Source organism: Berghia stephanieae, chromosome 11 (genome assembly GCF_034508935.2).
Source record: "Berghia stephanieae isolate SIO BIC M18660-M18661 chromosome 11, UCSD_Bste_1.3, whole genome shotgun sequence".
In the NCBI taxonomy this organism is placed as follows: domain Eukaryota; kingdom Metazoa; phylum Mollusca; class Gastropoda; order Nudibranchia; family Aeolidiidae; genus Berghia; species Berghia stephanieae.
In genome coordinates this window covers 38040992-38067345 of record NC_088370.1, presented here as the reverse complement: position 1 = coordinate 38067345, position 26354 = coordinate 38040992, and the positions used below count along the sequence as shown (strand labels likewise).

General features: G+C 35.5%; 1 protein-coding gene across 8 annotated transcripts in view; it reads left to right on the top strand.

Moving 5' to 3' along the window:
* Positions 1 to 376: 376 nt before the first annotated feature.
* LOC144956870 (uncharacterized) overlaps positions 377 to 26354 on the top strand; it is a 28053-nt gene continuing 2075 nt past the window's right edge. Inside the window, exons 1-9 of one of the 8 annotated variants that reach the window (XM_078887654.1) lie at positions 386 to 478; positions 9910 to 10122; positions 10809 to 10868; positions 14654 to 14789; positions 16222 to 16294; positions 17441 to 17534; positions 19952 to 20070; positions 20734 to 20927; positions 25192 to 25268. In XM_078887654.1, the coding sequence (XP_078743780.1) occupies positions 9937 to 10122; positions 10809 to 10868; positions 14654 to 14789; positions 16222 to 16294; positions 17441 to 17534; positions 19952 to 20070; positions 20734 to 20927; positions 25192 to 25268 (939 nt within the window). In that variant the 5' untranslated portion in view covers positions 386 to 478; positions 9910 to 9936. Of the gene's footprint in view, positions 479 to 6789; positions 7031 to 7500; positions 7585 to 9909; positions 10123 to 10808; positions 10869 to 14653; positions 14790 to 16221; positions 16295 to 17440; positions 17535 to 19951; positions 20071 to 20733; positions 20928 to 25191; positions 25269 to 26354 lie in introns of those variants that run through there. The other 7 variants (XM_078887655.1, XM_078887653.1, XM_078887658.1 and 4 more) reach the window with 7 other exon arrangements.

The following is a 26354-nucleotide window of genomic DNA, read 5'->3' as shown; positions in this document are numbered from 1 at the left end:
GAGTGAACCTGAGATTGTGGTTTTCGGCGGGTTTCGTAAAAAAGCAATTACTTTTTTTTACGAAACCCGCCGAAAACCATAGTCTCAGGTTCACTCCCCACTGTGTACACTACTGTTGCCTACTTCCCATAACTTTGTCGGATATTGTTGGGTTTCGTAAACAAGTAATTTCTTTTTTACTAACTCGCCGAAACCCAGTTCCAGGTTCACTCCCCAATGGTGTACACTTCCATTTGCCCCAGGTTCACTTCCCACTGCTGCCTTCGGCGGGTTCGTAAAAAAAAAAAAAAAAATAGAAGGAACCAAACAATAAACACCAATTCTTGTTTTTTTCGTGCGTTTCAAACATTGAAATTTTCATTATTGAGTACTTAGTACTTTTACCGATTTTCGCCCATTTGTAGTGAATGTGGGAATGAAAATAAACAAACACGACCAGTACGGTCTTGTTTTTATAAATTAAACTGACTCAGCAAAGGTGAATTTATCTTTTAGAACGTTAATTTTATCTCTTAACACAGATTCATCTAGATAGAATGTTCATGATTTAAGTATTATCCAGGATAGCACCATACCTCCGTTCCTAGCCGGGCGATTGGATGTTGGGGGTTGTGGGGGGGGGGGGGGGTTGTAATGGCACATAATAATAATTAGATATCTATGATATCTATCATTAGCTGGTCCTGACAAACTTGGCTTTGCCTCATGGAAAGCCCCCTCCGTCACGTATTCGCTGGGAGGCTCAAATACAGTACATCAGCACCGTGGTCAATGTAGTAAGTAGACAGATTGCGCATCGGGGCTCTAACGGGGCCGATTAGAGATAGACGACGATTGGGATTGTTTGGAAGCTTTAACCCTTTGCCCACTAGTCATTATGTAATAGAGTCAGACAACGGGTAGTTGATGCCGGCGAGTGCGATAGTAGAGACAACGGGTAGTTGATGCCGGCGAGTGTGATACTGATGGAGACAACCGGGTAGTTGATGCCGGCGAGTGGTAGTAGTAGTATTGGCAGAGTGTAGAGGCCGTGGGAGTGGGTGGATTCGGTCCCGGGGTCGACTTCCAGAGTTCCAGACTGTAACTGCGGCGGTGGTGCTCAAGTGAGGAAGATAGATCGAGACAATGAAGTGACAGTTTAGTACTACTGTTAGTGATAGTAGCATGACTTCATGTGTCAGAAGTAGAAGTAGGGAGTTGATTTCATGAGCGAAGAGCACACCCACAGTCAAGTCCGGAGACACCATAGTCTACCCGAGTCCTAGCCCATCCACTCCAGGGTAGTGGAGGCTATCAAACAACAAAGGCCAGGATGTATAATGATGAAGTCTTTATTCAGGAACAATGGAACAGATCATTCTTTTGTATCGTATTCTATAGGCGTGTAGCAATGAATGGATCAATGAATGAATGAAAAGAATCAATGGCAGAATCTAGAATAATCTAATATTAGCCATAGCAGTTAAAAATAGATTTAGCGCGGACGTCAGGGAAAGCACCTACGTCACTGGTCCAGGTAAAGTGATGCGTAGACTGAAGTGAGTAAACTCGATCGAGTTGTGTGCATCTTCATGATTTAAACAAATTAATGCAAATAACATGGGACATATATGAAGGAACGAATAAGTCTAAACTAAAGAGTTATGCTACAGAATCAATCATAGGGAATTGCAGAGTTAAAGAGTAAATGTTTAGCTCGTAATAAGTAATCAAAGGCGTTAACGTTATGGCTGTATGAAATATTTAAGTAGCAATTATTAAGTGTACAGAAGAACAAAGTAGATTTATGACTCAAGGTAGGGGGCTAGAAAGCTATGATTTGCCAGAATTAGTTATATAAATTTGTAAATGATCATAGTTGTTAAAATGAAGTTATAACGATGTGAAGTGATGAAAGAAAGAAAGCACACAAAAATATAGTATCAGGCCAGAAGTCACACCCAGCCGAAGATAAAAATAGTACTACATCGAGAGACTACCTGTGTAAGGGCTTAACACACAACACACAGTGTACTATTGGTCATAGTAACACACACGAGTAAAGGAATGTTGATATCAACCACAGAGGCACACATTCTTGCATTACTTGCATACATGTAAATAGTGATGGCAGCGACAAGTAGTAAAGAGTAATAGAGTACAAAATCAAATAACATTAGATAGAATGGTCATTCTATTACATATCCCCCAACTCGAACCGTTCTATGTCCTCATAGAACAAATTATTTAATTATCAATGGTCAACTAGGCAGAGAGGATTCAATGTACAACTTCAACTTGAAAGAAATGCAATCAATGTAAAATTACGTCGCTTCAGCATAGCGGTATAAGTATAAGATGAGAAAAGTGTTAAAACTTGAAATACGAACGTCTCAAATATGAGGAGGCTCATGTCGAATATAGATAGACATGGAAATATTAAGTGGACGTCGCTTGTTAGCGGGAAAGGTAGAAAGAACTACACTGTTATACTTATAAGCAATAGTTTTAACATTCCATAATTACATTGTATGTTTCATTATGAATCATGAGCATATTGCAAAATTAATGGGAACTAACGAGATATTGAATCAATATAAACGAGAAACCTACAAAACATGGATTATCTCACCAACGTGGTGGTCAAACTCAGGCAGATCCTTGCATTTGGCGTGATGTCGTCTGGGCAGATGTGTGCAGACGGGATTCTGTGACGTGGTTTCACTTTCACAGACGCGACTTTTAGGAACACCGGCCACCACTTGACGACGATGCCTTCGGATAGTTGCATGGCAGTAATAGGGACGAGGCTCCATCTGGTTGAACTCACGCCGGTAAGACCCACGGGTCATCTCGGGCACAGACACACAGGTCGTTACGGGCACAGGCACACGGTCATCACGGGCACAGACAATGGGTCATATCGGGCACTGAGACTCAGGTCATCACGGGCACAGGCACACTGTCATCACGGGCACAGACACACAGGTCATCACGGGCAAAGACACACAGGTCATCACGGGCACAGGCACACGGTCATCACGGGCACAGACACACAGGTCATCTCGGGTCATCACGGGCACAGGCACACTGGTCATCACGGGCACACGGTCATCACGGGCACAGGTACACGGGGCATCTCGGGCTCAGGAACATGGGTCCTCTCGGGTTTGGCAGTCACTGGTCATCTCGGGTTGGACAGGATACTCGACGTGTATGGTAGCCGGTAGCGGCCGTCTTGGTATAAATTCGGCTGTAAAGGGGCCGAGTGGCAAGTTGACGTCGATTGTCGTCTGTCGCAATAAAACATCGAGGTTGGTGGACAGGGACTGGCAGCGAGAGTGTAAATTCGATCCAATTCCAAGCGGATGTCTGACTGATGAATAAATAAGCAGGTCTCCAAAAGGCTGTGGCTTCTGAAATTGAGATCCTGCTCGCAGCGCCAAATTTGTAATAGAGTCAGACAACCGGGTAGTTGATGCCGGCGAGTGCGATAGTAGAGACAACCGGGTAGTTGATGCCGGCGAGTGTGATACTGATGGAGACAACCGGGTAGTTGATGCCGGCGAGTGGTAGTAGTAGTATTGGCAGAGTGTAGAGGCCGTGGGAGTGGGTGGATTCGGTCCCGGGGTCGACTTCCAGAGTTCCAGACTGTAACTGCGGCGGTGGTGCTCAAGTGAGGAAGATAGATCGAGACAATGAAGTGACAGTTTAGTACTACTGTTAGTGATAGTAGCATGACTTCATGTGTCAGAAGTAGAAGTAGGGAGTTGATTTCATGAGCGAAGAGCACACACCACAGTCAAGTCCGGAGACACCATAGTCTACCCGAGTCCTAGCCCATCCACTCCAGGGTAGTGGAGGCTATCAAACAACAAAGGCCAGGATGTATAATGATGAAGTCTTTATTCAGGAACAATGGAACAGATCATTCTTTTGTATCGTATTCTATAGGCGTGTAGCAATGAATGGATCAATGAATGAATGAAAAGAATCAATGGCAGAATCTAGAATAATCTAATATTAGCCATAGCAGTTAAAAATAGATTTAGCGCGGACGTCAGGGAAAGCACCTACGTCACTGGTCCAGGTAAAGTGATGCGTAGACTGAAGTGAGTAAACTCGATCGAGTTGTGTGCATCTTCATGATTTAAACAAATTAATGCAAATAACATGGGACATATATGAAGGAACGAATAAGTCTAAACTAAAGAGTTATGCTACAGAATCAATCATAGGGAATTGCAGAGTTAAAGAGTAAATGTTTAGCTCGTAATAAGTAATCAAAGGCGTTAACGTTATGGCTGTATGAAATATTTAAGTAGCAATTATTAAGTGTACAGAAGAACAAAGTAGATTTATGACTCAAGGTAGGGGGCTAGAAAGCTATGATTTGCCAGAATTAGTTATATAAATTTGTAAATGATCATAGTTGTTAAAATGAAGTTATAACGATGTGAAGTGATGAAAGAAAGAAAGCACACAAAAATATAGTATCAGGCCAGAAGTCACACCCAGCCGAAGATAAAAATAGTACTACATCGAGAGACTACCTGTGTAAGGGCTTAACACACAACACACAGTGTACTATTGGTCATAGTAACACACACGAGTAAAGGAATGTTGATATCAACCACAGAGGCACACATTCTTGCATTACTTGCATACATGTAAATAGTGATGGCAGCGACAAGTAGTAAAGAGTAATAGAGTACAAAATCAAATAACATTAGATAGAATGGTCATTCTATTACAATTATGACATCCGAAATGCTATCGCCTTCTACATCTACGCCAGAACAGAAATAGAGGGTGGAGCCTACCATGATATAACATTTTATGGAGCCCTAATTTCGTCATATCAGTTCTGTCCACTGACAGGTGGGTGGGTATCGCTTTCCAGAACTTGTGTCCTTATATGAAATTCTGAGTTTTTGACCAATCAACGATTGCTCTTTTGATAGCTCGCTTGTCAACATGAGTCAGCTCAACCCTTGATTTATGTACAGGCATCACAGGCGGTATATGTTGTGTAACTTCAAAGACCACGGTTGACCGAAAGCGATGAATGGATGCCCTACTGTGGCGTGGAGAACGAGGTCTTGTATGTATAGTTACGTCATATCTCAACGCTCGTGAATTCTTAGTACGGCTGGACTCACAATCAAAACACGAAATATATGTTTTAAACTCTTGAATCAATCGAGTTACATCAGTGCGTTCGTCTCATTGAGAAATGAAAAACGATATATAAATCAAGAACATCGACCGGAAAACAAGGAAATTATCATAAAATTATAAAATTTGAGAAAGCTGTTTTCAAAATCAAATCTATTACAAAAAAGGTTATTTCTAGACCGATTTTTTATGAGACAAAGACAATTTTTCTCCACTTTTCAAGCTGATTCCAACAATGAGGTTTTCAAATTTATCGCGATAAGATTATTTGTCATTATTTTTTTTTAATACCCAATTGACTGCTCAGGAAATGAATACGTAATCCTTGGCGGCTAGCGAGTAGGTGTTAAATTTTGCTTACCCTTTCCCACGTAGACGCACACACACACACACACACACACACACACAGACTTATCGTCGTCTAGCATCCTATCGTTCGGCTCGACGATTAAAAGGGGTTCGTATCGTCACTAAAATAATTACAAAATACATATATTTAAAATATATTTATAGTAATGTGAATTAAATATTTTAATGCTCTAATATATCAAGAATGATCATTATTATGATTTATTACAGTGTGAATTGAATTAGACCTTTAAAACTGAAGTTTAATCTGACACCCTACTCGCTGTTATCATTCGAGTCTAAGTTGTAATAAGGCAACTTTGGCCAGAAGTGAAAGACATACATTGTGTGTTCAGTCTGTGTGTGTGTGTGTGTGTGTTGTGTGTGTGTGTGTGTGTGCGTCTACGTGGGGAAAGGGTAAGCAAAATTTAACACCTACTCGCTAGCCGCCAAGGATTACGTATTCATTTCCTGAGCAGTCAATTGGGTATTAAAAAAAATAATGACAAATAATCTTATCGCGATAAATTTGAAAACCTCATTGTTGGAATCAGCTTGAAAAGTGGAGAAAAATTGTCTTTGTCTCATAAAAATCGGTCGAGAAATAACCTTTTTTGTAATATATTTGATTTTGAAAATAGCTTTCTCAAATTTTATAATTTTATGATAATTTCCTTATTTTCCGGTCGATGTTCTTGATTTATATATCGTTTTTCATTTCTCAATGAGACGAACGCACTGATGTAATTCGATTGATTCAAGAGTTTAAAACACAGATTTCGAGTTTTGATTGTGAGTCCAGCCGTACTAAGAATTCACGAGCGTTGAGATATGACGTAACTATACATACAAGACCTCGTTCTCCACGCCACAGTAGGGCTTCCATTCATCGCTTTCGGTCAACTGTGGTCTTTGAAGTTACACAACATATACCGCATGTGATGCCTTTACATAAATCAAGGGCTGAGCTGACTCATGTTGACAAGCGAGCTATCAAAAGAGCAATCCGTTGATTGGTCAAAAACTCAGGATTTCATATAAGGACATAAGTTCTTGAAAGCGATATCCACCCACCTGTCAGTGGACAGAACTGATATGATGAAATTAGGGATCCATAAAATGTTATATCATGGTAGGCTCTACCCTCTATTTCTATTCTGGCGTAGATGTAGAAGGCGATAGCATTTCGGATGTCATAATGACTAGTGGGCAAAGGGTTAAAGCTTCCAAACAATCCCAATCGTCGTCTATCTCTAACGGGACCCGTTGGCGCAAACTCAGTAGTGTAGTGTAGGTGCCCCCGTGGTGGTACTAGATATCTACTGGTACACGGTACCGCAAAATGTTCACTAGTCACGAGATAGCCGCAGGGCACCGGCATATTAGTATTAGGCTATCTATAGCAATAATAAATCGTCATCGGTCTCGCATTTTTGTGTTTCCATTAGACAAATTATCTCTCATCGTGTCCCAGATATTGGACATACATCTGAGGTGAAAGTAAGGGATGCTTTGAGGGGGATAGGTAAGTTTTATATTGAAGGCCAAGACTGAAATTCTTCACACTCATTTATTTGTCACTGACAGATGCGGATCTTGAAGCGTTATTATAAGTCATTTACCGAACATATGTCGCTTTCAATATACAGTCGGACTGTTCATAGTTAATATTATTTACCACAGAAAAATCTGATTGTCAGTATTAGACAATATATATATATATATATATATATATATATATATATATATATATATATATATATATATATATATATATATATATATATATATATATATATATATATATATATGTGTGTGTGTGTGTGTGTGTGGTGTGTAATATATATAACAAAAAGGACCCCATCTATTATTTCCAGACATATCTTTATTGGTCTGGAAATTTGATGCCCTTATGTGCCATATAGATTGCTGTTGATAGAGGAAGATTATATTAGCTGAAATTAAATAGAAGGAGTTATTCACAGACTTGAGTCAGTTATATATATAAAATGCTATTATTAATTTTTCAAAGGAATAAAGACAGTGTTGTGTCATTTTATACGGAAAATGTCTCAAAAGGTAGGAGAAATAAATCCTATAGATTAAAAGCAATAATTAGATGTGAGAAGTATTCAGAAGTTTTCTAACTTGCATGACAAACTTGTCAACTGTCTTTTTATCAGGATCATCATCATCATCATCATTTTCATTATGACGTCTTCATTTATATGTGAGATTTCCCAGAAAATTTCTCCCCATTTAAATTTTGAACAATTTGCAAGTCTTTTTAATCTAGTGCATTGAGATTAGATTTTACTCTTAACTGACTCCATATTTTATAGTTTTCTTCAAGAGATCAGTTCCACTGAAGTCTGTGTCGCAAGGCTGTAACTGCTGTCTTGAAAAACGCTCTTTACTCACATTCTCTCACTATACTCAGGTGTAAAATGAGTACCTGGTTGTTAACAGCTTTATCTCTGTTGAAAAATTGTAATATCGACAAACAGTAACAGGCATCATGTCTCATTCTACACATAAAGTGTTGCTGTTGGCTAGAGACCCCTTCTAAAGCGTTTTGAACACGTTTAGTGGGATTGCCTGATATAAAAGCTCAAGTTGAGCTGTTGTTTTTTTTTTTTAATGAAAATGTACGAGTCTATAATTATTACCTGGTTAAATATAATTGGAAATATTCAGATTTGAAAGATTCTGTTTGCAAATTTATTGAGACAATTTGTGAAAACTTTTGTGTCCGATAAAATGAAAGAAAACACTTAGATCTCTATAATAGCAGGTTGAATGTCGAGGCAGCCGAATTTTGAAGAGTAACATTTAAGACAGTTTTTTATTACCCAAGTTTTCATGTGTGCTTTAGTTGTCATATCATTAAAAAAAAAAATATTTTCTAGCAAATATGAAATTGATAATACATTTATGTGACCAATAATATTGGTATTATCAAGCTCGCTGATTTTTTTGTTGGAGTGAAGCAGATGCCAGAAAGTGAATTAAAATTGACTGGGTTGGTTTCTGACCTCCCATAGTGAGCAGGGAGGTACTAAATGTGTCTTCTGTCCTCCATAAAACCCTTAAAATAGATACATTAAAATAAAGTTGATGTAATTTTTTAATGGTCAATTTGTTTTTTTTGTTGTTTTTTTTATTTGCTCAATAAAATTGAGCATAAACTTTCCTCGTCTTCTTGGCTTTTGAAAAAGATTAATGAAATTACAATAAATGTTACTATCTTCATTTTCCTTTTGGCTCATTGATTTTACATGAGTTATTTACACCTTCAATGACATCATACAACGATTGGTTACTTTTTACAATCTTTCTTCATTGTCCATAAACAGCAAATGTATTGGCACATTGTTAGTTAAGTTAAAAAGCGTATAAAGTAATTTTCATGAGAATAGGATCTATTCCATTGTCAATTAGATTAAAGCTCTGAACACTATTAAATCTCACAGTGCTCGCATTGCTTGAATGAACTTGGTCACAGTGTGCCCTCATCTCAGGATCAAATTGTGTATTAGTATTAGTGCATCATTTAATATCGAGTTGTAAAAAAGCGTTTCCTTATCAAATTGATGCCTCCTAATTTTTCTGGCATTACTTTCTCCGTGTTCAGCTTCAATATGTGACCCATTGTCTCAAAACAGTATTATGTCAGAACGAACCACATGCTTATAAGCCGAATTTAATGTGAAACTCGTCAAAAATCTGTTATCTGACAGGGCACTTTACAAACATTACTGTTTATCTTACCTGACTCAACTCAAGTGTGAATAAGTACTTGTAACAGATAGAACGAAATTGACGTCACTCAGGCCTTTGTTATTGTTTTTTGCCATCCATGTTTATGAGTAATTCTCACTAAACTGTATTAACCATACTATAAAAGTTCATGATTACACATAGTTTTATGTGTTGATCCATTATACTTCCGGATGACAATGTTGTGAGCTTCTTAGCCTAGCGCATACTATGTCGAACTTGTACATATGCAGTTCTGACTTCCAAATGGAATTATGGGCCTAGTTTAACATTGTTGTAATGGACAGTATTTTGTGTCATTTTTTGAGATTTCTATTGCAACAATGAGCCCATAATGAAATGAGTTATCAGACCTGCAAATAAGTGCATATTGGTCATGTCAGATAATGTAAGATTGTCAGTATTTTTAAAAGGTGCCTTATGGATGAGTATTGCAGTATAAAAAGGATATTTGGTTCCATAATATGGGTTTCTTGGAGAATAACTAAGCATTATGAGGTGCATTGCACAAATCAATGTGGAAAATGTGCATTATTAATTCACACTGTTATTGATAAATTGATATAATTGTAAGAATAATTCTTGGTAAATAAAAATTCAATTTTCATTAAAACCGCTTTACAGGAGGATCATAATTTTTCTATAGTCGAGATGGATGTAAGAGAAGGGCCTAGAAATGACGTCGTGCTTCTTTACGCCCATCCTTCCATGCATCATCTTGCCCAGGAAATCGCCGAGTGCTGCACTAATGGAGATATCCCAGGAAGAAGCACTGATTCAACGGGTGCAGAGAAGAGAGTGGTAAACCCCGATAGTTGTGGGAATGATGCATTGCATGTAGGTTTGTTTGCCTCCCTTTCCTCTCATAAGTATATAATTGTAACCTTCTATCTCGATATGATGTCATGTCAAAGTGAAATTTGAACCACAGTTATGAAAGTAAATTTAAAGTTCAAATGATCTTAGTATGAAATTCTAGATTTTTGCTCTCTAGGAAACAAAATCCACTCTTTTTTTTTTTTTTTTTCAATATTTTTGAAATCCACTCTCTCAAAATGAAACAAAACCTTTTAAATGCAAAGCCCATACTTTTTTACCATATCATTCATATTATTTCAGCACCAAAATTATCCCAGGAATTGATTGGTTATGGATTGTCTGATAAGAACGTCAACGTTTTACATGTTAATATGGCCTTAAACATTTGTACTTTTAAGATTTAGAAATATGCTGATTTTTTAAAAATTATTTATTTTGGGTCTTACTTATTGATATTCATTAACACTTTACTTATCTAATTTTTTGCTTTGGAGAAGAGTTCATGTCATTTTTAAAAAGGGATTTCTCTACGGGTTTATTTTACACTTTAAAGGTTTAAAAAAAAAAAATATGAGGAGTAGAATAAATAATCATTTTTTCTAATTTCGTTCTTTTAAAGATATTGAACAGGTTTTATTTTCTTCTATTTCTATGTAATATATGAAGATTATTTAAATTTCCTTCTCATTTGTTTTCTATAACAGACCTCACAAAAACCGACAGTTGAAAAAATTTCCGGATTATCCAATTTTTATCGGAAGAATGTGAGCCATTCCTTTGCATGAATTCACTAACCTTTTTGTTTAGTTTTATTTGAATGGTAATTGATTCTATTAATGTTTGAAAACAATTTGTTATTTGCTGTTTTTGCTTGTTTGTTTATTTTTTGTGGGGAGCGGTGTCACATGTGTCTGTGTGCTTGCGTTTTAATTAATTTTTTTTTTTTTTTTTTGCTCGCATCACTGTAGGTACCTAATGCTGATAAGCACTGGATATGAATATCAAAGTGTCATTTTTACTGCATTTTGTGCCAATATCTACTAATTTTTTACCTGGTTTGATACTCGTATTAATTACATAAGATTGCAGGTAATTGCTGGAAAAATTAAAGAAAGATTTAAAGTCTTTAAGCAAACAAGGAGTGTACACTCTATCAACCGGTGTAGCCCAAATGACGGAAGTTGATTTTCTCACATTCAATAAAGATGACAGTTTTGGTTGCCATTTGAGTATAAAAGTTTGGATGGTCTCTTTTTTCTCTCTACATAAACTAAGGAATTTTATTAACTGAACGATAAATACAAACAATAAATCAATGTGCTTTTGTGTTTAAAATGCGTCTTGATGCAACATTTTTAGGGGACAAAGTAAGAATAAATTTAAGTCATATAAATAAACTACAACCATCATGGAATCAGTCAATAAGCAAATCCCGAACAAAATCTTAAGTAGAAAACAACACTTGCCTTGGATGACACGAAACATCAAGACTCAAATTCGACAAAAGAATGTCGTTACAACTTAGCAAAAAGGCCCAACAAAAAACAGGACTGGGACAATTTTAGAGCTTTTTGTAAGGAAATAAAACACACAGCTTAAGAAAGAGCATGACAAATCTGTCACTGACATGCTCAAAGCTGAGTCCTATTCTAACATAAACCTAAACGGTGGCATCACAAATCGCTTCTGGAAATGCATCAAATTTGAACGGAGAGATACATCAGGCATAGCAGTTTTACAACAACCAGATGGAACGGAAACTACTGATACCACAGAGAAAGCAAACATAGTATATCTATCTATCTATATATATACACACATATATACCGTTCACTCTGGTTAACTCACATTCTTGATTGGAGAAAAATATATAAAATATACACCAAAAACAGAAATGATTCAAGCGATCCGTTCGTTACAATGGACAACCGTATACCCATCAGTGGTGAAATGACATCTCAGGAGCTAGTGGATTCTATTCAGCCACACAAAAGACAACATCTGTATAATGAAGATTAGGATGAATCAAACACTGAAAAACTTGACATGGTGGGCAAACTACGCTGCTTTATCCAAGAAGAATATTTGAGAGATGATCTACCGACATTGGCGAGATTGGAGACAGGGGTTTATAAACAGCTTGCACAGATAGAACCCATTCAACGCTTTATGATTACTATTTTTACAAACAGTAATGTCACATTTTGTTGTCGATAAAACACACACACACACACACACACACACACACACACAAACATAGAACCAAAACTAAAAAAAACAAACAAGAAACCTTCTAATGAGGTCATGTCTTTAACATGACAGCCCAAAGCCCATAGAAAACTCACGAGGGGAAGGGAAGGTCCTACATAAATGGCACATGAAAGCTGATGCTTAGATGCTATTTCTAGCTTTTCCGCTTAATTGCACACTGCGCTTAATCGACAAACTAACCCAAACTCCTGAATATATAATATATGAATTTCAAATTTAGATGTTAAGTATAAGTATGCAGACTCATTGGTTATTTATCCGCATATCAAATTAATATCATGTATTTTTAAAATGAAGAATGAATTGATTATGTTTTTATTTCAATGCAAGATAGATGGATTTATTTAATTTGCACAACTATTTTTATTTGTTTCCCTTTATGAATTAATTTATTTATTTACTTATCTGTTACTTTGGCTATTTAAAAAATAATAAAAAATCAATTTGACAGATATTTTTATTGTTTTATTAAGACACATATTTTCTCATGATTTATGTTAATTCTTTCATTGTTCATTTATAATTTTTTCTCCTTTTCGTTATTTTGTTACAATATTGAAAGTTAATGAGTTTATGGGAAAAGGCTTTTATGTTGAGTTAATCCGTTTCTCAATTCGTGATTTGAGTCAAAATTACAGTGACTTAATACTTACAGGACTGGTATAGTTTCTTAAAGTTGTGACTTTTTATAGTTGTGTACAATGAGTTTGTCTGTTTTTGTTTTTCATTATTATCAAGAGATTATCAAGCCCCTAGAAATGTATTATTTTTTTTACAAGAGTTGTGGTTGTTATAGTGATCACTGTTTTGGACACAACAAAGGCTCTTTTGATGCTGTATGTGTAGTTAATTCATAACATCTGCCAGCCAGATGTAGCGAACCAACACTCAAAACTCTGTGTAACCTTTAACATTTATCGTTTTCAACACAGACAATGTTGTTATTGACCAGGTACTCATTATACACCTGAGTACGGTGAGAGCATGTAACTAAAGAGCCTTTTCCAAGGACTCAACTATGCATCGATCGAGGCTTGAACCCAAGAGCTTCTAATCCAAAAGCAAACGTCATACTATAAGATTACATAGCGACACAGTATATCTATACATATGCATATGCATGAAAATTGCTTTAAAAAATGAAGTATTTTACAACTCATAAAGAGGCAAATAGATAAAAATCATTCAACCAGGAATACAATAAGATGCTGTCTAGTATAGCTACAATCGTAAAACGTATGTTAAGTTTCTTCAAATTTATATCAAATTTATTAAGAACAAACATTTCTTCAGATGTAAACGTTCTTCATTGAACAATGAAAAGGAAGAGATATATTATATTAATTCTGGATAGAGTAATATTTTTATGAAATTTAACACAAATATTTTTTATTTGTAAGATGGCTTGAGATATGAGAATATTGAGACCAAGCCCTGTGTTATGTATGGATTGTGTATACTTAAAGGTTCTGATTTGGTTTTTTAACCACTTGTGAAGCACTTGGAGCAGATTAGTGGATTTTGTGCTATATGTATATATATAAAAGCTCAAATCCAATAACTTTTAAAAATGTTTTTAAACAATTTTTTGTCCAGATTTTTTTCCTTAGCTTTTAGATCTCCCAAACACACATAACGATGGGAGTTTATTAAGGAGTTTTATCATTAAATAGTTTTCATTGATCGCTCCGAAACGTTTAATATTGAAATATTCGGTAAATGAAATAGTAAGTTAGTTTGATTTGCTTTTCCCAAATTTGAAATCGCCCTGACAAAGGAAAACCCATTTATGAGTTGTTCTTTTTTATTGTAAATTGCTATTATGGATTAGGTATATTAAGCAGATGTGCATTTTTCTCCTTCGGAGCCAGAAGGCCTGTGGAGTCAGGAGCATTAAACATTATTAATGGATGAATAGCAGGATAGGACCTTTGTCTATCACAAAGTACCTCCCACAGGATCGAATAGACCCATCTACCAAGTCATTACTGTATCGACAGATAAGATAGGTCTGGAAAAATCTTCACAGCTTTAGGTGATCCCTATGCTTGGACCCAAACTGATTTTTTTTTGCTTGAACTTAAACTTGTCTCTTTTCTTGTGAGTTGAGTGCTCTTGCACTGAGCTTTCTTAGACATGCAGACTTAAGTGCAAATAGGATTTAAGTTCCTCTATGATGAACAGATACTGCTGGGGTGTGTTTGACTTATTTGTCGAATATAATATAATATTACTATACAATTGTTATACTCTTGCAATGTTCTATTTTATTTTCTAGAAAGTTCAACGGTCTACCTCTATGGTTACAAATGCCCGGTGTGTGGAGTTCCGAGACACGATACAATGGAAGAAGTTTGCTGATGGATTTCCTAATCTGTTTATCGAAGACGTGAAATATATGGCTGGAAAAGATGGTTTGTATGTTTTAATAAAAAATGATGTGCATGCTCTTTTTTTGTGTGTGGATGATCATGCTCTTTTAGTTATCTCAGACTTTTTGGTTCTTGGTACTAAATATCATTAATCAGATACATAATTTTTGAATGAAGTGCTGATTGGGTCCGACAAGTGCTCGTCGGGGATGGGGGGAGGGGGAGTCAAAAGTTCAATTTTAAACATTAGAATGAATGTCATTTGGCAAGATTACTGTGCCTACCTCTGGAAGTGGAACTTGAACTTTAGGATACACTGACAGGTTTTCCTTGGCATTTACTTCTCTTTCTTGTTTGACTTAGTTCCCCCCCCCCCCCCCCCCTCCACCCCTTGTATTATTTTTCTATAGTAAAAAAATCAATCTTCAGAACTATAAGGCTAAAAGTGCAAGAGTTTATCAAATTTTCTGATGCATTAAATTTATAATGAGAATTCTTATCTAGCTTTAGAAAATCAAGGATTATCTTTCACAAACTCAGAAAATTGAGTAGAGATAATAACAAGAAATGAAAAAAAAAAAGAAATTTTGCTGTGAAGAGAATCGAACCAGAACCCGGGATCGGAGAGCTTCCTCTCACAGCGAGAATAAAGGGTGCCATACTCATATAGTCTCACATTCTATTCTCATCACTGCGAAAGGTTTTATCGTCTTTTGTTTTCTGTTACTTCTCATCTCTACTTTTAATTTTTTGTTATAATGTCTTTAGCAAAGTACTGTGTCAAATCTAGAAAAGTGAGTGGAGCAGGCACTTATGTTGGTAACAACAAGAGATGAAGTGAGTAGGAAATTGCTAGAAGACAATAGAGACTACATTTTTAAAAAAAAATTCTCTATTGTCTTCTCGCACTTTCCTACTCACTTCATCTCTTGTTGTGTCAAATCTAACAACAGATCATTCTACTCAATCAGTACTGACTGGAAAGAAGTGTCCGAATATTAATCATTAATTGAACATCCACATTCTTTTGCTTGTGAAGCAAGTGCTCTACCAAATGAGATATCGGGGCCTTTTCAGTGCTTGCAAATACAGACAAACGTCTCAATCTACACTTTTTAAACCTTCCTGTCATCTTCCATTTCAATTGTGTTAATATGACCTTAACTCATTCAACCCTAACACCGTCTATATCCGTAGTTTACCCGGGTTACTTTTACCCCATGCCTATTTATTTCGTTTTTATAAGACAAATTATAGGCGTAGTATCAAAGCTAATTTTTAACATTTTTACATGTTAATGGTAGTTGAATAAAACTATCTATGTACATGCTCATTTTTGATACAATTTTTTTCCAATTTTGAAAAGCAGCAAAAATCTCTAGGATTGAGTGAGTTAAAGTGTCAAAAAACCAACTAAATACAAACCATTGTCATTGCTCTCTTTGTCATCAATAGCTTTTCTTATCTTTTTCAGTCATATTTATTGGCAGTTTCCACACTCCTGAAGTTGTGTTTGAGCAATTATCTGTTCTCTACGCATTTCCAAGGTAAGTCTGTTTGAGCAACTTTCTAGTCTATGTTTTTAAAAAGTGTGTTTTTATCGGGTTATGGCGGGTTGAACCTGATGCATAAAAATTCTATTTTAACTTATAAAATTTGATTTAGAACAAACACATTCTATAAACTTTTTTTTTCCATTTACTAAATTCCAACATTATGCCAGATTGAGCCAATGCATCACATTTTAGGAGATGAGATTCTCAATTATTCAAAACTTTGAAACAGAAACAGAACTGATTTATGAATTTTAAAAAAGTAGTCCTTCTGAGCCACCAGACCGATGGAGTCAGGAGTTTATCCCGGTTTCTGTAGCGTGAAACTGACAATAGTAATTGCTTGCTACCCTTTGGATTAGTCTTATATCGTATGGAAATTGTGAAAAATTCCACTCCCCACCTCATTTTGGATTTATTTGAAACCTGATGCCATATTTTGAATTGAAAGCAAAAATTATCAGATTTACCGATTAAAAATTCCTTTTTTCTTTTTTTTTGACATTTAAGATATTAAACTCATTTTCTTTGATAAAAATTCATCGATCATGCAAAAATGACACAATTTGTTCTTTGTATTTTATTTTCAGCATCTGGGTTTACCAGACACAATACCAGATTGAGGGTAGTTGCTACAAATCCAAACTGGGTGGGGTCCTGACCTCCCATAGTGGGCAGGGAGGTACTGACTGTGTCTTCTATCTCCCTATATCTGTTTTCCAACTTGCTTTCTGTCTTTGTCTTGGAATGAGATTACTTGGTTTTGTCCTGACCCTGGCCGGATACCCTGACTGAGAGGGAAACAGTCAAATGTATAGTTAGTTTTGGGAGATGATATTTTTTTCCTTGTAAATCATCTCCCTGTTATGCACTGTATTGTTTTGTTTACATACTCTATATGATTTGTAAACATTTGAGTGTATTCCTCTTAGTGGGGACCTGTGCTTGTGTCTGTATGAGACTTTTAGGTGATCTCAAACTAAGTACTTTGATAGTGTGCTCTTGGAATCTACATCTGTTTCCTATTTCGTCTAATTCCCCTTTGTCTTACCTTTTCTTGGATGTTTTAACTATCCCATTTTCTTCCTTTTTACTGGCTCTGGTATGACCTTAATGATGCTTTTATCATATAAATTTCAGATACTTAGCCAAATCGTTCCACTTCATCCTGCCCTATTTCCCCACAGGGACCATGGAGAGAGTGGACACAGAGGGACAGATTGCCACTGCTAAAGTAATATGATAATATTATTCATGGTGATGAAAGTGGTGATATTGATAATAATGATGATGATGATGATGATGACGATGATGATTAAAATAGTAATGATAATAATATTGATAATAATGATGTTTATAATAATAATAATAATATAATGATAATAATAATAATAATAATAATAATAATAATAATAATAATAATAATAATAATAATAATAATAATAATGATAATGATAATAATAATAATAATAATAATGATAATAATAATAATAATAATAATAATAATAATAATAATAATAATAATAATAATAATAATAATGATAATGATGATAATTATAATAATAATAATGATGATGATGATGATTATAATAATAATAATAATAATAATAGTAATAATAATAATAATAATAATAATAATAATAATAATAATAATAATAATAATAATAATAATAATAATAATATAATAATAATAATAATAAAATTTAAAAAAAAAAAAAAAAATCCCTTTATTCATTCCTAAGGGGAAATTTTTCTTTAGGGTCTATTCTAAGGAAAGACTGGAATAACCCAGGCATCAGCCGCAGTGCAGCGCTGCAAATTGAGCTAAGGCTAGGTGACTTGCTCAAGGCCACACAACGCGGCGGGTAGTCGAACTCGGTACCTTTCAGGTACAAAGCAAGGACCGTACCGCTGAGCCACGCAGTCCCATAATAATAATAATAATAATAATAATAATAATAATAATAATAATAATAATAATAATAGTAATAATAATAATAATAATAATAATAATAATAATAATAATAATAATAGTAATAATAGTAATATTAATAATAATAATAATAATAATAATAATGATAATAATGATAATCAAAATGATAATGACAATAATAATTTTAGCTAAGTTGAATTAAATTAGATGTCTTTGTTTAGGAAAGTGAGTTTTGTTTCTTAAACTTTAAGCAATATGATTTCCTTAGTTTTAATAATTTTCAGTTTAGATACCATTTTCTTCACCTAACACCATTCCAACATATTACCTACCAGATTGATGCAACATGTCACAAATTAGGGAGCAGGTACTTTCGTATGATAAAAACCTGAAAAAGTGTGTATGAAACTATGGCAAACAAAACAGAAAGAAAATTTCAGGAAGAAAAAAGTCATCAGATTATTCTTTTTTCTTTCTGATTTGTTTGTCACTGATTTATACACCTGTTCATATTTTTATCCACTACTTGTATGGATAGAATGAAGTTGACGTCACTCAGGTCTTTGTTATTGTTTTTTTGCCATCCGCGTTTATGAGCAATTCTCACTAAACTGTATTAACCAGACTATCAACGTTTACGGTTACACATAGTTTTGTGTGTTGATCCTTTATTGAGCTTATGGAGTTGTTTTTTTATAGCGCAATATCCACTAAATGTGTTCGAAGCGTTTTACAAGGGGTCCCTGGCCAACAGGAACATTTGACATTTAAGATGGGACATGACACTTGTTTGGCGATGTTATAATTTTTTTCGGACAGAGACAACGCTGTAAACGTAGCAATGACTATCCTGCACAAATCTTTGGGCCTCTTTTTCGCTTACGAAGTGCCCGAATTCACGTCAAAGTGCCCGAATTCGCGTCAAAATATGGGACGAAGCCGTTTCGTATATGCTATTTTAAAAAATTACGACGCTGTTTATCAATGAATATGACTTAAAGTTGACACAGTTAGAAAAAAGGTCATTTTAGATTATGTCAAGCGACAAAACTCGTGCGATTACCAGAAGACCGTTAAAAATAGATTTTTACTCTTTGGAGTAAAATATTTCTAAAACTACCGGGCGTGGAGGTTTTGTCGCTGACAAGGTAATACATGAACATTTCTTTTTTTTGGTTGTAAAATTTCATATGAATATGACGAGTACTTTTCAAGTATTTTACAAAACACCATCCTAATTTGCTCTTCAAGTTTCAATCTTTTAATCCACTTATTACGCAAGATACAACCAAAGGTCGAAAAAAAAATTCCGAAAAAGCGTCCCATATTTTCGCGTTTTTTTCCTCTGTGCGTGTCATCCAAATAAATTACACCTTTGAAACTGCATAACTTGTTTATTTATGAATGGATTTTCAAAATTCAAAAACATTTTTACTCAGTGGAGATAGGGCTTTGATTTTAGACCAAAATTTTCCTTAAAAAGAGAAAAAAACCTTTTTCATAGTCATTGCTATGTAAACGGCTGGGTACTGATTTTACACAGAGTATGGTGAGAGAAAGTGAGTAAAGAGTCTTTTCCAAGGACTCAAATATGTGCCAATCGAGGCTTGAACCCAGGACCTTCCGATCATACCACTAGATCACATAGCCGCACATACTTCCGTATGGCAATGTTGTGAGCTTCTTAGCCAAGCGCATACTTACTACCTATTCCACAGACCCTGGCCACCCTGTTGTCAGCTATCCCACTCAGTGCCAAAGGACCGGCCCAGATCATCATCTACGACATTCATGCCCTTCAAGAACGGTTCTATTTCTCCGATAACGTCATTCCCAGGTGGAGGAAGAAAATGTTCAAAGATTTTTAGAGTCAATTTTTTATTTTTTTTCAATTTCTTTTTGTGTACTTTATTATTGTGTAAGAGAAATTGCCGAGTGATTAAGCTTCACCATTGCCTCGGTGGGAGGTGACATGTTTAAAACACACAACATGGAGGATGGGACTAAACATTAAAAAAACCACAAAAAAATCAATTTAAAAGCTTTAAATAGAACAAAATACCACATTATGTTTCACAGTGCTACCAACCTTCTTACGCATTTTTGTACATTGTACGCATTTTGCTGAGGATCGTAGGGATTGCTTAAACAGTTTTATTTTTAAATCATACACTCTTTTAATGTTGCCTCTTAAACATTTTGATTTGTTTATGACTCAGAAGTTTATGTTAGGAGTTCAATAAAGTATCATCTGGCTAGGTCATATCTGATTGATAGCTGATTCCGGAAGTCTGTACTTCCTGTTAAAATAAGCGAAGTGGTGTAAAATTGTGTTAGCTGTTGGCTGAAGAATTGTTTTGAGCCTGAAATGTTCTGTGTTTATTTTTTTTTTATTTTAAATTTTGGGTTGTTTTTTGTTTTTATCTTAAGCTGTTTTGATAATTTTTGATCAATATTTTTCACAGTCTACAAGTTCTAACAGCTTAATTTTCTATCTCAGATTGGAGACAGCTATCCCTCTGCTTCAGCACGCCTTACACAATCTGCCAGACCACGACAACTTGATGTACGCCTTCCCTGATGACGGTGCTTACAAACGGTTCCATCTCATGTTTTCTGATGATGAATCCAAACTCATCATTTGCTCCAAGAAGAGAGTGGAAGGAGGAAAAAGGATAGTTACAGTCAAAGATGGTAAGCATTTTTGCATTTACTTTGTTACACCTAAATGGCAAGACTTCCGGTAGATGCACACTGGGAGTTTGACTTACCCCTACTTAGGGCATTCCTAGCTGGAGGATATTACCCATCATCAATTGATCAGTTGTGATAAACATCTTTTTATAACGCATTTTCGAGGTCACCAGATTCACAATGAAGTTGGATTTTTCCCACATTCCAAGTGCATATGTATATATACTCATATATATATATATATATATATATGTGAGTGTTAGTGGGTACCTGTAGGTACTAGTGCTCGATAATTTTTGTTAGAGCTAATATAAAAATAAATAAAGTCACTTGCATATTTTTAGCCGAGACAAAATAAATTATATATATATATATATTATTTTAATATTTACCACAATGTTAGAGTCAGTAAATATTAAAATAATAATTCGCTCCATATAAACATTTGAAAGATAATTAAGATAGTTTGACTTCTACAACGTTGTTATCGAGCGTTGCTCTCATCAGGAAATGGAAGTGAAAGTAGATTGTTGTGTTTTCGTATTTTTATATAAACGGCAATTGCCTGACTCAAAACGTAATTTATCAAGCTACAGTAACACGACCAGACACACCAAAACAAGAAACATATATTGGCCTCACTGAGTGTTCATTCAAAACCAGATACAACCTGCATACATCTTCCTTCAGAAACATACACAAACGACATTCTACTACACTAAGCGAACACATTTGGAACCTCAAAGAAAAAAACATACAACACAGCATCACATGGAAAATCATCTTCAGAGCACAGTCGTACTTCCCCTCTTCTAAGATTTGCAAGCTCTGCTTGGAAGAAAAATTCTTCATCATCACTAAACCGAACATAGCAACACTCAACAGAAGAAACGAACTAACTTCCTCATGCAGACATAGAAACAAACACCTTTTATGAAATTACGAGCCTCCATAAACACGAATCTATAAAAATACGAAAACACAACAATCTACTTTCACTTCCACTTCCTGATGAGAGCAACGCTCGATAACAACGTTGTAGAAGTCAAACTATCTTAATTATCTTTCAAATGTTTATAAATAGCTCCTTTTATACTAAAGTTGAGCACTATTATTTCAAGGTTTTTGTTTTATAATTTATATATATATATATATATATATATATATATATATATATATATATATATATATATATATATATATATATAAGAGAGAGAGAGAGAGAGAGAGAGAGAGAGAGAGAGAGAGAGAGAGAGAGAGAGAGAGAGAGAGAGAGCTGAGCCGGTGTTACCAATACTTAGCTTCTATAACCAGGACAAATCATTCGTTTGGACAGAAAAATAAATAAAAACTTACCGCTTACCGTCAAAAGCAGTTTAGATTTGAAGATGCATTTGTTTTCTATCAAAAAACATTCGGTAATGGACAATCCTTGATGAATTTCAAAAGTTGTGTTGAAATTATATCCTAATGGTTTTCATGATTAATTCCTCGCGAAATCGTGTGGGTCCCGTTTCTGTTATCAAGGTTCCGCCTAGCCAGGCAGGGTTGCCAGATCATTTTTGAGTAAGAGACCAAACTAGCTATAGCAAGAGACCAGATTCCTCGGCAGGAGCCCAAATACCACCAAACCCACCTTATCCTCGCGAAAACTCTTTAGATTTGTTAAACAATTTAGATAGGATAAGGAAAATTCGTATATATAGAAGCATTAGCAAATGCAATCTGTGGCGTTAGCACGTGTTGCATTTAGATATTTAGATTGCCAAATAAAATAAGTTTTACCGGTACCAGAGTAAAACGATATAACGGGGAAAGTCAGAGGAAGCCAAAAAGTTGGTTACAGGAGGCCAAGTGGCCAAACCAAATGCAATTGGTGCATTAGTGCAGTAAAAATTGGTGCGCAAAATTAGTTCGTAGCGGACGCGAGACTGCGCGCGCGCGTGTGTGTGTGTGTGTGTGTGTGTGTGTGTGTGTGTGTGTGTGTGTGTGTGTGTATGTGCGTGTGTGTGTATGTGTGTGTCTCTTTCTTTTTTTTTTTTGGGGGGGGGGGGGGGGGGGGGGTGCGTACACGGTAACGGGGCATCTCGCCTCAGGATCTACGTACACGTAAACTGATTTACCGTTGCAACACATGCAATAGATGGTCCTCGCTGTCGTGACCGCGCGCGTTCGTGTGTGTGTGTGTGTGTGTTATATTTTTAAAAATCAAAACAATTTTAACCATTATTGGCGAGATTCCATCTTACACTCCCCAAACTCCAGATCTTAGTCTTAATGTTATCATTAAAAGACAAGCTTTGCGATTTATAGTTTAATTGAAGCCCGAGTCGAAATATACTCTTACTATGCTGCCTCTTGGTGGAAACGATTTATTCTGCATAAGCAATCTGCAGAAAAAAAACTGTCACTGTAAAAGGTTAAAGTTTCACGAAGTACGCTCCGTGAACACCGCTGTAACATTCCTTTGATCTACATCATCAGGCAACCCATTGTTTCTTTCATCTTTTCCCATTCCCCCTTACTATCCCCCCATCCCCCCGCCCATCTCTCTCTCTCTCTCTCTCTCTCTCTCTCTCTTCTCTCTCTCTCTCTCTCTCTCTCTCTCTCTCTCTCTCTCTCTCTCTCTCTCTTTTGTCATAATGTTATCCCTTCCCCTTCCCATCTCATTGTAAAATGAAAACGTTCTGCTGTTTGCAGATACATGTATGATTGTTTTGTTTTTTCTCTCTCACTAGGCATTTGAAAAAAAAAAAAAACCTGAAAAAAAAACAAAACAACTTAACCTTTTAAAGGCGAATATCAATCTTACTTGGACCAAAAATAAAATCTTACCGTTTTCATCAAAAGACAAAAACAAAATACAATACAATTTAAAAACATGAGCTTTTATATAGGGCAATATCCACCCAACGTGCTCAAAGCGCTTTTTATCAATATTCTTACTGCTCTTATGGTGGAAACGTTTTTGTTTTTCTGCGTTAAAAAATAATATAAATGAAGACTATTATTTGAAAACAAAAAAAATCAGTGTCACTGGCAAAGGGTTAATTGCAGTACTCCTGCATCCTGTGAGACTCCTACGGCACTTGCTAATCATAAAAAAGGAAATAGCAATCAACAATACTAAGGTGAAAAAAAAAGAAGAAAAAAAAAAGGGGGGGGGGGGGGGGGGGAGCAAATCCAGTAGCAATGCAACCTTTTAGCGGCGAAATTCGATCTTTGACCTAACACCAAATCTTCTATCATCAAAAGACAAGTAACGGCAAAACGATTATAGACAATTGAAGTCCGAGTTGCGATAGTCTGACTGCTCTCTTGGTGGAAACGCTGTATTCCCCGTTAACAATAATAAAGATAAAAGCAAACTATTATCTAAAAGCAAAAAATTAGCTTCGCCGTTAAGGGGTTAAGAACACCTGCAACTGCTGCCAGCATCCTTGAGATGCTCTACGTCACCCAAGGTCACCACGTCTCCCTTTCGTCTTCATGCAACACCCCCCCCCCCCCTCACCCTCCACTCTCATGGTGGTGTTGGCGGCGGATAAAAAAGGCCTTTTTTTCTTTTATTCAATCAACTTGACTGCTGGTGGACCCTAGGCCTCTCTACAAGTCCAAGAAATAATACTCACTTTTTCTCTGCTCCAACGAAAATATCTACCCCCTACTGGTCTAATTATTTGTAGCAGACGTCAAATTTCTCAAAACGGTCACGTGACACTGTAAAAACAACACAGGAAGTCCATGAAAGCTTATTTACGGCATTTCCTTTGAACCGTGTAAACAACAAAATTTCGTTTTCATTCGACTCAACGGGTCAGATTGGCCGGTATTTTTTAACGAACAAAAGTTCTGAAAAATCAAAATGTTTCTTAGAAAGGTGAAGATGCTAGTTTTTTGAAACAGAGGTAGGTTTTTTAAAAAAATCTTTATATTTTACGTGAATGCATGCTCAAGGCGAGTTGGACGTGCAGCGGAGGTTGGTAGGCCAAAGGCGAGGCTCTCTCTCTCTTTCTTATATATAATATATATATATATATAATATTTATTATATCGATGGCCCGTTGATCAGACCTCTGAAGTAACCTCTTTGTGATACTTTACTTCAGAGGTTTGATCAACGGGCCATCGATATATATATATATATATATATATATATATATATATATATATATATATATATATATATATATATATATATATATATATATATATGTATAATAAATTTATTTTTCTTTTCGTTTAATTTCTATTTCCCCGTCAGGCAACCCAAGTGGGAAACATGTGGTGATTGTTGATGATCTCATTCAAACTGGAGGGACACTGAGGGAATGTGGAAAGGTAAGAGTCTGAAATTAGATTTAAAAACCTAAATGAAAAATGCTGTAAGAAAGAGAGAGAAAAAAAACAACTTTATGAGACACAACTGATTGATTAGGAATATATCTCTACTAAGAATACTTAGCAGGTTGTTGCTAAAAAAGGAAAGTATATTTCAGTAAAACCCTAGTTTGTCACTAGTTTTGCATTAGTTTCCAACTAAATGTAAAGTAAAAGTCAAAAGACCCATGAAACCTACGTTTTTTCCCAGTCTCGGAATCTTTATATAAACAGTATGGATATATTCACTTTCCAGATCTAGTATAAGAATTGAAGCCGTTCTAGCTGATTTGTTAGAGGGGCCTGAGAAAATCCTTACTGAAACATGGATTTGAAAGTGACCATCCAGTTGTATACCTCCCATGAGCATTGGATTTCGACAGGCTCAGATTCTAGAACATTTTTTGGCTTCTCCTGAGAGCGTGTTAGAAACTAGCGAGCACTGTATTATTGAATTCATTGTACTGCCAGAAATGCTCTGGTTCCAAATTTGGCCATATATATCTTTTCTACTCTATATGGATCTCCCACTTGTTCAGAGATGCCAATTGTTCGCTAAGAAAGCATTTCTGTACATTTAATTCGTACCTCTTTCCGAGTTTTCCTCTTAAACTTTACGATTTTGACATAAGAATTAATTCTCACTGTTTTTCTGTTTTTTATTCTGTTCCTCGCATAGTTTAAGAACATATTTTACCTGCTGCATGATTTTCACCACCTAAACCATAACATTTGTTGTTAAATATTAAAAGTGGTTTGTTTTGTGTCATTTTTCCACTCTCTTAAATTTGTTAAAAAGCCAATGAATGTTGAAAATCAAACTTTCGAAATTTCTTGCCCACACAAATACTTAGTTGCTCATCACCAAAATTATCTATTGAGGTTTATATTTACTAATTGTTTGCTTTTCTACTATATCTTACTCTTCTTGACATGGAATCTTACATTTTTTTCCCTCTTAATAAGGTTGTGTGCTAGTGCAGAGCGGTGTTGAGATTGAGTGCTGGTAATAGCAATAGGTACTGACCTTGCCAGTATTTTCTCGAG